General features: G+C 40.9%; 1 protein-coding gene across 2 annotated transcripts in view; it reads right to left on the bottom strand.

Annotated features, from left to right (window-relative positions):
- OCA2 (OCA2 melanosomal transmembrane protein) overlaps positions 1-12,058 on the bottom strand; it is a 698,229-nt gene that overhangs the window by 525,328 nt on the left and 160,843 nt on the right. Inside the window, exon 2 of one of the 2 annotated variants that reach the window (XM_073614631.1) lies at positions 8,474-8,763. The exons of the other annotated variant lie outside the window; for it this stretch is intronic. Coding sequence (XP_073470732.1) covers positions 8,474-8,736 — 263 coding nt within the window. The 5' untranslated portion in view covers positions 8,737-8,763. The remainder of the gene's footprint in view (positions 1-8,473; positions 8,764-12,058) is intronic. 2 annotated transcript variants of the gene reach the window in all.

Below are 12,058 nucleotides of genomic sequence, written 5' to 3'. Positions count from 1 at the left end.
GCTTTACCTACTGAACTCTATATGCAATATTTTAGGTTACATAATCCTTAGTATTGTAAATACTACATAATCAAAACATCTGCACCCTATAGGCCATGTTGTACATTACAGTTCTCACCACTGCACACTATATAATTTGTTGTATATTACATAGTTCTGACTGCTTTACCCTATGCTGCAAGTTAAACAGTCCTGGCTACTACACAATATATGCCATGTTGCAAGTTACAGTGTTTTAAAAAGTATTCATACCTCTTGACATTTTCTACATTATCATATTGCAACCAAAAAACAAATGTATTTCATTGGGATTTTATGTGATAGACCAAAAACAAAGTAGCACACAATTCTGAAGTAGAAGGAAACTGAGAAAATGGTTTTCAATTTTTATTTATTTTTTTTTTTACAAATAAATATCTGAAAAGTGTGGTATGCATTTGTATTCAGCCCCCTTTACTCTGATACCCCTAACTAAAATCTAGTGGAGCCAATTGCCTTCAGAATTGCTATTAGCAAAATGCTATGTGTAGCGGAAAACTAACAGCACATAACCCTGAACACACCATCCCCACAGTGAAACATGGTGGTGGCATGTTGTGGGGATGCTTTTCTTCAGCAGGGAAACTGATCAGATTGGATGGGAAGATGGATGTAGCCAAATACAGGGCAATCTTAGAAGAAAACCTGTTAGAGTCTGCAAAAGACTTGAGACTGGGGCAGAGGTTCACCTTCCAGGACTCCAACCCTAAACATGCAGCCAGAGCTACGATGGAATGGTTTAGATCAAAGCACTTTCATATGTTAGAATGGCCCAGTCAAAGTCCAGACCTAAATCCAATTGAGAATCTGTGGCAAGACTTGACAATTGCTGTTCATAGACACTCTCCATCTAATCTGACAGCGCTTGAGCTATTTTGCTAAGAAGAATGGGCAAAAATTTCTATCTCTGGATGTGCAAAGCTGGTAGAGACATACTGTGCCTTGCAAAAGTATTCACCCTCCTTGGCATTTTTCGTGTTTTGCCTGACATCCTGAAATTAACATAGATTCTTTGAGGATTTGCATCATTTAATTTACAGACCATGCCCACAACTTTGAAGATTTTTTTTTTTATTGTGAAGCAAACAACAAATAGGACAAAATAACAGAAAAAGTCAATATGCGTAAGCATTCACCACCCTAAAGTCAATACTTTGTGGAGCCACCTTTTGCGGCTATCACAGCTCCAAGTCGCTTTGGATAAGTCTCTATGAACTTGCCACATCTTACCACTGGGATTTTGCCCATTCCTCCTTACAAAACTGCTCCAGCTCCTTCAAGTTGGATGGTTTGCACTTGTGAACAGCAATCTTTAAGTCTGACCACAGATTTTCTATTGGATTGAGGTCTGGGCTTTGACTAGGCCATTCCAACACATTTACAGGTTTCCCCTTAAACCACTTAAGTGTTGCATTAGCAGTGTGTTTGGGGTCATTGTCCTGCTGGAAGGTGAACCTCCGTCCTAGCCTCAAATCACACTCAGAGTGGTACAGGTTTTGCTCAAGAATATCCCCGTATTTAGCACCATCCATCTTTCCCTCAACTCTGACCAGTTTGCCAGTCCCGACTGCTAAAAAACATCCCCACAGCATGATGCTGCCACCACCATGTTTCACTGTGGGGATGGTGTTCTTTGGGTGATGGGATGTGTTGGGTTTGCGCCAGACATAGCATTTTCTTTGATGGCCAAAAAGTTCAATTTTAGTCTCATCAGACCAGAGCACCTTCCTCCATACATTTTGGGAGTCTCCCACATGCCTTTTCGCAAACTCAAAACGTGTCATTTAGTTTTTTGCTGAAAGTAATGGCCTTCTTCTGGCCACTCTGCCATAAAGCCCAACTCTATGGAGTGTACGGCTTATTGTCATCCTATGTAAAGATACTCCCGTCTCTGCTGTGGAACTCTGCAGCTCCTCCAGGGTTACCTTAGGTCTCTGTGCTGCCTCTGATTAATGCCCTCCTTGCCCGGTCCGTGAGTTTTGGTGTGCGGCCGTCTCTTAGCAGGTTTACTGTGCCATTTTCTTTCCATTTGGTTATGATAGATTTGATGGTGCTCCTAAGGATCATCAAAGATTTGGATATTTTTTTATAACCTAACCCTGACTTGAACTTCTCAACAACATATTCCCTTACTTGTTTGAAGAGTTCCTTGGTCTTCATAGCAGTGTTTGGTTAGTAGTGCCTCTTGCTTAGGTGTTGCAGCCTCTGGGGCCTTTCAAAAGGTGTGTATATGCAATGACAGATCATGATGTGACACTTAGATTTCACACAGGTGGACATCATTTCACCAATTATGTTACTTCTGAAGGTAATTGGGTGCACCAGAGCTTTTTATGGGCTTCATAACAAAGGGGTGAATACCTACACACATGCGAATTATTTTTTTATTTCTGAAAAATAGTTTTATGTATATATTCTACTTCACCAACTTAGAATATTGTGTTTTGATCCATCAATATAATTCAGATAAAAAAAAAACAACATTAAACTAAAGGCTGTAATGTAACAAAATAGGTAAAAAGCCGGGGGGGTTAATACTTTTGCAAGGCACTGTACCTAAAAAGACTTGCAGCCGTAATTGCAGTGAAAGGTGGTTCTACAAAGTATTGACTCAGGGGGGCTGAATACAAATGCATGCTACACTTTTCAGAGATTTTTTTTTTTTTTTTTTACAAAAGTGAAAACCATTAATCATTTTCCTTCCACTTCACAATTATGTGCCACTTTGCGTTGATCACATAAAAACCCCCAAAAAGACATTTACATTTTTGGTTGCAAAATGACAAAATGTGGAAAATGTCAAGGGGTATGAATACTTTTTCAAGGCACTTTATATATTCCTGGCCACTGCAATTTGCTGTATATGCTATGTTAACCATTATATAGTCCTGATTGATAAGTATATCACAGCTATTTTGTTGAACTTCTTCCTTGATCACTTACTCCCACAGGCTGTTGATAAAATGGCCTGGAGCTCAAGTAGTTAAGACAAGTTCACAGTAGCAGCAGCTGTGAGTTTGGTACAGTTTATGAAAGCGACTCTGCAATTCAGAAAAAGTAATCCGATGAAGAGGACCTACACCTTGAAATTAAGAGAATACACAGATCGATTGCCTCTAGATCAGATTATACTCCCTAGGATGTGATTGTCAAATCACACTTCTTTAGAACCAAGGTGAGGATCATAAATCTTTTAGGGTAAAACTCAGATTCAAGGTCATAAGAATTAAATCTTTTTGGATATTGTCCCAATAACAGTACAGAAAACAGATCTTTGAAATTGATCCTCCAACTTCTGAATTCCCATAATATGAAGTACAGATGGGTTCCCCTCCCAATACAAAAGGCAAGACTCAGTCCTTAACAGCCCTGGATTAAAAGTGAAAAAAACTACTTACAGAACTTAGCCGTGTTTCTTCAAGTTCCAAATCTTGCAAACTTAATGATGGAAATCTTTCACCTTTAACTCCTCTCTCAACCAAAGTAACCAGGCAGACAGCGTAGAAGCCCACAGCATCTTACCTGAAAGATCTTGCTCCTTAACCCTCTGGCCATCAGCACCCTTTCAAATTAGCTCTGTTGCTCGTTTCCATATACTGTACTTTGAAAAAAGTATTTTACTTGTTTTTAACACTTACTTAAAATTTGCTAAGAATATCACGTTTGTATGTCTTTACACACCTTATTTGATACATTGCACTCAAATCCTCTGCCCAACATTTTCAGTTTTGACTACAATTGCAACCTTGATGCATCCTGAACACTCAAACTTATGCTCCACTATCAACTTACTCAAAAGGACTGCTCACTTACAACTAGACACTTGGGACTGGGAGAAGCCTACTTATCAATAATAGCTTCCATGATCTCTAATTTCCAGACATCAAGCTCTTCCTATCAATCTTATAAACATGAACACCCATAGAGGAAATTTACCCGAATACGCCAAATAACACAGCTTTATCTGGAATAGACATATTACCCTGTGCTGCCTCCTTTTCAATTCCTCCCACCCCAACCAATGCAATATACTTTGAGGTTTTTATACTAGGACACAATTTCTTAACTTGGATGCTCAAAATGGCAATGTGTTTTATTCACTTGTGGCTGCAAAGACTTTTCATACCCAGATATTTGCAATTGCTCTTTATCAGTCCCCAGGTCAATGAAACCCATGATGGCCCCACAGACAGATTACTTCAGTCTAGTAGACACTACTAGTTGTTTTTCCATTCAACCCATCTCACAGCTCAGTAGGAGCCACTGTACCAACTATCCGACGTTAGTACAGCGATCTCTCCTGATTATTAGTAAGGGGTAGGACACCAAGTTACAAATTATAGGACAAGTTACAGAAGCCCATTAAGGCAAGTGGCTAGTTATGTTTATTTTTTTTATGGATCACCGTAATAATCATCATCTTTCTCATTTAGTCTCCTACCTTCTATTCTCCTGGGTGTTTCTCCCAGGTTTCCTTTATGCCCGTACACATGGTCGGACATTGATCGGACATTCAGACAACAAAATCCTAGGATTTTTTCCGACGGATGTTGGCTCAAACTTGTCTTGCATACACATGGTCACACAAAGTTGTCGGAAAATCCGATCGTTCTGAACGCGGTGACGTAAAACACGTATGTCGGGACTCTAAACGGGGCAGTAGCCTATAGCTTTCATCTCTATTTATTCCGAGCATGCGTGGCACTTTGTGCGTCGGATTTGTGTACACACGATCGGAAATTCCGACAACGGATTTTGTTGTTGGAAAATTTTATAGCCTGCTCTCAAACTTTGTGTGTCGGAAAATCCGATGGAAAATGTGTGATGGACAACAAGGTCCTATCACACATTTTCCGTCAGAAAATCCGACCGTGTGTACGGGGCATTAGTGTGATCCACCAATCACCAAACCTTACTCTCAAAAGACAATCACATTGTCATGATATTCAGGGTTTGAATTACCCCTACCTAAAACACAATGAAGCCTTTCACTGCTAAAAGCGCTCCTTCCCATCTACATAAGTATTTTAACCACTTCCTGCCTGCCATATTACAAAATGACGTGCGCAAAGTAGGTCAATTATCCTGACCAAACGTCATATGACTTTGCGCACGTGGGGGGGTGCAACGCGGCGATGACGCTTGTCGCTCGGACACAGCGCATCCCCAATCAGGGTAAACAGCCAATAAAATTGGCTGTTTACCACGTGATCGGCTGTGTCCAATCACACCAGGTAAAGGAATAAAACAATACGGCGGTTTCCAGGGATCTCTCTCTCCTCACACACCAATAGTGTGAGGAGAGAGAAGGAGAGATCTGAGATCTGTGTGTGATTTTACTGTTATTAATGTCTGCACAACACTCCCCCCCCATAAAGAGAACCTGTCACACAGGCTACCACCAGCACCATCTGTCACACAGGCTACCACCAGCACCATCTGTCACCGGCACCATCTGATATTTCTGGTGTTGTGCGACTTTATACATATCCAGAGTTGTGACATGGTACAATATGTTTCCACATGCAACAGTTAGTGCATCTGTAGTCATATATCATGAACTTTTAATTCTGGTTTGTCAATGTTTACCCAAGGTCTTTTTTCATTGAAAACATGTGATTTGATATTTCTCATCTTGCATGTATTCACGTTTTATGATTTGTTTTTCTTCTATTGATTCTTTTACTGCCGGTTCACACAGGGGCAATCTGTCAGCTTGACAAGTTGCGCTCCATTCAATACAATGGAACCATTCTAATAGGAGCGACTCAAGTTGCTCCAACTTAGAAAAAAGGTTCCTGTACTACTTTGGGGTGACGTCGGAGCGGACTGCATTGATTTCTATTAAAGAAGTTGTTTGCAAGCCGTGCTGCGGTCACACTGTGCGGGGCTGCTTCAGAGTCACATGACTTTGAAGCCACCCCTGTGTGAACCGACATTTATTCTAAAATGTTTCACTTGGTCAATGTTTTTATACTTGTATGTTTTGATTTAGTCAATGTTCAAGGTTTTCATCTGCCTCTGATTGACTGTACAGGGGATAGATCTATATAAAACACGCATCAGTTAGGCATGCCTTTGTAATAATTAAGCACATTTCTGCTGTGTGAAACGCATCTACCTTGACCACTGCTGGTGTCCTCTAGTATAATTTTGGAGGTTTTGATATTCCAATAAACTTTACTTGGAGCCCATGTGAGGTGCAGCTGTTTCTTACTTTGACAACCGGTCACTCTGCTCTCTTGCCTGGACTTTAAGCATTAATCGGATCTTGAGGTTATGCCCCTTTAGCAAGCAGAGTTTTTCTTGCAGTGTTGGTCTCCACCCCACCTTTTAGTATAACCTGTTGGAGGGTCTTAACCAGGTGTCTGACAAACGCAGACAACTTCTCTACTTCGATAAGTGTGCTTCATGGGAGGTAGGATAGTTCTGCGTAGCTCTAACCTTAGCATAGACCAGGGTTTCTCAATGCCAGTCCTCAAGGCGCCCCAACAGGTCATGTTTTCAGGCTCTCCATTATTTTGCACAGGTGATTTGATCAGTTTCACTGCCTTAATACTTACCACAGCCGTTTCATCCGAGGGAAGTCCTAAAAACATGATTTGTTGGGACACCTTGAAGACTGGAGTTGAGAAACAGTGGCATAGACTTCTCAAATTGCTTCCAGACACTTCGCACCATTACAACCCAGCTTATCTCATTTTAGGTTACGGATGACATCAGAAGCAGGTGCTGGTAGGTAGACGTTTGATTATTCTGTCTCTTTATGGTGGCTACCAACTCCCATTTTTCCACAGCTTGCATTGCTTTGTCTTTCCAAGTGTCAAAGTCCTCTTCCTCAGGGGGTACAGGGACTTGCCTGGAGTAAACCCACAGCTTTCTGTACCCATTGTTAAATCTTGAAAAACTCTTCACTAAACTCTCTACCAGCATTCCTATGTCTGAAGAAAGAGGTGAGTGGTAGTCCTGAGGGTGTCACAAAGGTTGTGGTGACCACTTGCATCCATGATGACTCTGGCTTGCTGTCTTAACTCGCAGAACAGAAATCCTGGACTAGCCCCTTTATGTAGCGCTACCTCCACAGGAACCACTTGGTCTATTGGGTCCTCTATTCTTTTCCTTAACTCAATGAATAACCTCAGCCCCCCTGGCATGCCTGGTTGCATTAAAACTGATGCAAGAATGCCAGTATGGATACCTTTAACTCAACTGTGAATTAGTATCTGGAAATATACACAAGACCATTTAGTGGTAACTGAATTCAAAGTACTAGTTAGAATAATTGGTGGTTTGAGCATACAGATTGGCAATTTAGACACAGTTTGCTACACATTATAATCACTATGCCAAAGTAACTTTGAATAGAGTTCTGTACCACTAGATTGGAGTCTGCACACATAAATCAGCAAAGTCAGCAAACAACAATGCATATTATCATTACCTGCAATGTGAACAACTAGTCTAGAGTGCACTCTAGGAGAAAGAGGATATTGCATCATATCCAAGTCAAAAAGGCACCTCTTGGCATAAGCAATAGACAAAGGTCTCTGTGTAGCAGCCGTAAAGGTGCAGTCTTTAGTTCTAACACTTCAGTTGGCTAGTGTTGGAGCCCAGTTGTACTGTTGGTGCACAGGATTCAGTCCCAGTCAAGCCTGCAGGCAGCAATAAGGCTACTAGATGGTTGTATGGTTAGTGCCTAAAGGGCCAAGTCCATCTAGCAGCAAGTAAAACCCCACAGCAGCAGCTCACCGCTCCCAGCAATATTGCAGCTCACCATCCAATCACACATAGCGTTTAGTCTATGCTCTGCACCCAGATGACTGTGTTAGCACCCCCAAACTCAGCACTCCAGATCTCACTCAGGACGCTAATATGCAGTGGTGATGATGCATTCTGAACAGTGATGTGCACTTATAGGGAGAGGAATTTAAGCCCTGCACAGCTTAGGAAAATGCAGCTTTCTTCCCTCCTCCTGGCCATATCCTCTGGGGAATGTAGTTCAAAAGCTTTTGATCACTACAGCATAGTCTCTCCTCTAAACTACAGTTCATTGCTGTACAATTCAATTTATTCAGCCCTTCCTACTCAGCAGCTCCCACCTCTTGCTGAAACAGTTGTTAAGCAGTTCAGTATCACAGGGCTGCAGCCAGTGTTTCTCTCATTTGTAGCAAAACACCTGGCTACACAATAAATCATCTGCTGTAACCCATGTATCAATGTGGTCATATCTAATAAACATCCCAAAGCATCTTTAAAAAAAAAAAAAAAGAACACCTGAGTGTTGTTACCCATGAGAATACATACCAGATACTTATCCTCGAGGAGGGCCTGGTATAAATGTCAGGCGGCATCCTACCCTTCTCTATTAGGCAAGCATTTATTGTCCAAACTACCTTTTACAAATAGGGTTAAAGAGTATCTAAAAACAACTTACCTTCCTTGTACAGGTGTAGGGACATAATCTTCCCCAAGGGCTATACAACATTCCTGCCCATTCTGGTAAGACTTTTCCCAGTTTCCCGTAGCATCTGCAGCTCTCTGAAATCTGTCCAGAAGTATGAGCTCATTGTGATCAAGGGCCACTGCATCTGTGCCCACACATCCATTCAAACCAGAGTGGTGTGGAGCACTGGACTGAATCTTCTCCACATCAATTTTACTTACACGTGGGACATCATTATTGTTCTCCAGATACATTTTACGGTTTGGAAGAAATCTTGCTAACTGTAAGATATAAGTTAAAAGTAGAATATAAAAAAAAACAAAAAAAAAAAAAACAAGCAAAATAGCAATGCAGTATACTGTACGTTAAAACAAGTATTTTTTTCATAAACAAAGTACATGCCATTCAAATTTGTACTCACACAATTTATAAGCCAATAAAATTTATCCAAAAAACATTAATGCCCATTTATGTCCAGTAAACAATGGTAAAAGTCTAACTGATCAATATTCATGTAGTAAAGGACTGATACATTTTCAGACAGCAGTGAATGGAATTAAAGGGTAACTCTACATGTGAAAAAAATAGCAAATCAATGTTTTAATGGTATTAAAATTACCTTTCCTTTTTAATCTCCAGTCAATGTATTTTCTGTAAAATTCAATACAATATGACAACCTGGAGGCCTTCTGTACACAATGTGTGTACAGAACTTCCCCTGAAATTTTATTTCCTGCTTGATTGGCTTAGTGATTTTTCCAAAATTCTGCACCAAGGTGTAAGTCATGTTAGATATCCTCTGCAACAGGAATTATATTTTTGGTGAGATGCTCCCTAAGGGCTAATTACTTCTAAAAAAGGGATGCAGACACTGCAGCTTTCCTCATTTTAGAATGCTAAAAGTGCATCAGCTTATTTTATTAAACAAACATTCCCATTCAGAATCAGTATCCCAAAAGGACAGTGAAACACATCTCAGTAGAAACAAATAGGACTCCATTAAAAAATGTGTTTAAATCCTTGCAAAGTACATTGATCAAGAGGATTTTTTTTTAAAACAAAAATTGAGTTACTCTTTAAGCAACGTATGTCTTTCCCAGAGGTTTAAGTGTATTCATTTTAATAATGCTCTCACTATCTCTACAGAGGACTTACACTTATACACCCCCCATGAGAAGACATACAGGTTTTTTTTTGCAGTTTGGTCATTTCCTAGCATTTGACAAGCATCTTTACTCCATAGGCAGGACTGCAAACTTTATTTTCAATATCGCTTATATTTTCACAGAAGCAGCGGTGTTAACATTGTAGTGTAGCACTCTAATAGATAAGTTGTTAGATGGTAGGACATTTTATTTTGGTTGGGTGATAATCAGCCCAGCTTGATTTGTATAGTTTTGCACTTGGCCCAGTGGGATTTCAATTTCTCACTGTTGCCAGTAGGTGTCTCTGGCTATAATAGGAGATTTTAATACTAAGCTGAGTTAATATTTCTCCCAGCCATCCTAAAAGGAGGTGCAGACCACTGGGGCATGATGAGGGAGGGTATAAATATTTGAAGAAGCCATGTGCCGAGTCTTTTGCCTGAGGCTGAGGCCTGGGAAGTTGCTGTTGAACTTTCTATGTTGTTGACCCTACAGTCTGGTTGGAGCCTAGCATGTGCTGTGGGGACAGCTTTACCCACCTAGTCTAGAAGCTTCACCTGCTTGAGAAGCTGCAGTTCCTGAAGGCCTTGCTGCTTATCTGTATTGATGTCCACTAGGGCCCCAGCTGTGGCAGAGCTGAGGGACCTACACCTGCAACTACAGAGACACCACTGAGACTTCACCCTGAAGAATCCAAGCCAGCTAAAATCTCACAAGAGGATACCAGGAAGCCAAGTCTGAGCCGCTTTTCTGTGGCCTCATGAGTAAACTACTGTTTGCTGATATGGGTGACGGTTGTGCTTTTAAGGATATAAGAGCCAGTGTGGCAGTATGGGGTAAAGTTCTCAGTGCTTCTGATCTGACCATTCCTTCCAGGCTCAGAAGTCAGAAAACACCATTTGTAGGACAGCAAAGTTAGTGTCCTTTTTATTGGACCTAGCATTGATTATAGCATCCCATGCCTTATTCCCCTCTTCAGTTACAAGTTTCTTCATCATTAAAGATCAAAAAGACATCCCCTAGACTGGTTACTGTGTCTGTGTGTACAGTATGTAACCATTGCTGTGTTTGTGCTTACAGCCTCTGCATGACCGGGGAAAGAATCATCGCTGCTACCAGGAAACATGCAGGGACTGTTCTTTTACTACATTCAATCATCGACCAGAGGAACTTATGGGGTACCACTACAGGAGTAATAAAATGCACCAATTTACATTTAAAACTAACATTCCTTAACTTTCTTTATAAGGAAGATGTCATTTCAAAATTGTTTCCTGCAAACAAGAAAAAAAAAAAAAAATTCTAAATACTTACCCCTTCCTCCTAGGCTCCCTGCCTAGGCTCAGCAATCTCTACTGTCAATACAGGAAGCTGTCACTTTTTTTTGCAATGGAGCCGCTTTAAGGACTTGTCAAACAAAATGTTTATAGTTTACATTTTTTTGGGTGAATGAGTAGGGGTACTGTGTACATGTGCATATTCACATGGGAGTTGCAGTATCTATTTGCCCTCTTATTGTTAAAAGGGGGCGTCCAGGATCTGATAAGCCCCCTGCCCACAGACCCCTCACAACCACTAGGCCAGGGATGTGGGGAATTAGTACATGGACATGTCGGCCTCCCAAACAACCACTGACAGCATGAAGCGGTCATGTAGAATAGCAGTAGTAATACAATATTCATACAAAACATTTGGCTTCCACTAAATGTTTGGGCTTTTAACATCCAAACAGCCATGGTTTGGTGCGAACATGTTAAGACAGAACCTTAATCTCATCTCCAATGGTTACCTGTACCCCACAGAAAGCGCAACGCTTGGGGCACCATCTTTTAAAATTCATAACAGAGGAGCATGTAAGTTCAGTGCAGCCAGGAGAGGGGTAAGTCATAAAAATAAGAAGGGCGTGGGGGGAAAAAAAAAAAAAAAAAAAACACAAAAGGGTGAACTTAGCCTTTAATACGGTGTTGTTTTCAGGATACTATATATAGAGCACTCCGCAGGCCCCTCACACAAGCCATGAGCTGCCTGAATTATAGAGAGAACTACAGTACATAGGCACAATGGGGTTGATTTACTAATGGCAAATAGACTGTGCGCTTTGCAAATGCAGTTGCTCCAGAGCCTAGTAAATGAGGGGGAAGCTCTGCTGACTTACATTATACAAATCACCTGCAAGCAAAAATGAGTTTTTTATATATTTTTTCCTTGCATGTGATAGGGTATTTGTTGGTAAAGTGAAGCTTTACCTCATTTACTAAGCTCTGGAGAAACCACACTTGCAAAGTGCACAGTCTATTTGCCATTAGTAAATCAAGCCCATTGATGACATAAGGTAAGTAATGAAAATATGGGCAGCGCAATGGCCAGTTGGTTAGCACTTCTGCCTAGCAGCACTAGGGTTGCTGGTAAAAACCCCAACCAAGACACTACC

Source organism: Aquarana catesbeiana, linkage group LG02 (assembly GCF_042186555.1).
Source record: "Aquarana catesbeiana isolate 2022-GZ linkage group LG02, ASM4218655v1, whole genome shotgun sequence".
Classification (NCBI taxonomy): Eukaryota; Metazoa; Chordata; class Amphibia; order Anura; family Ranidae; genus Aquarana; species Aquarana catesbeiana.
This window is presented reverse-complemented; position numbering and strand designations above follow the sequence as displayed.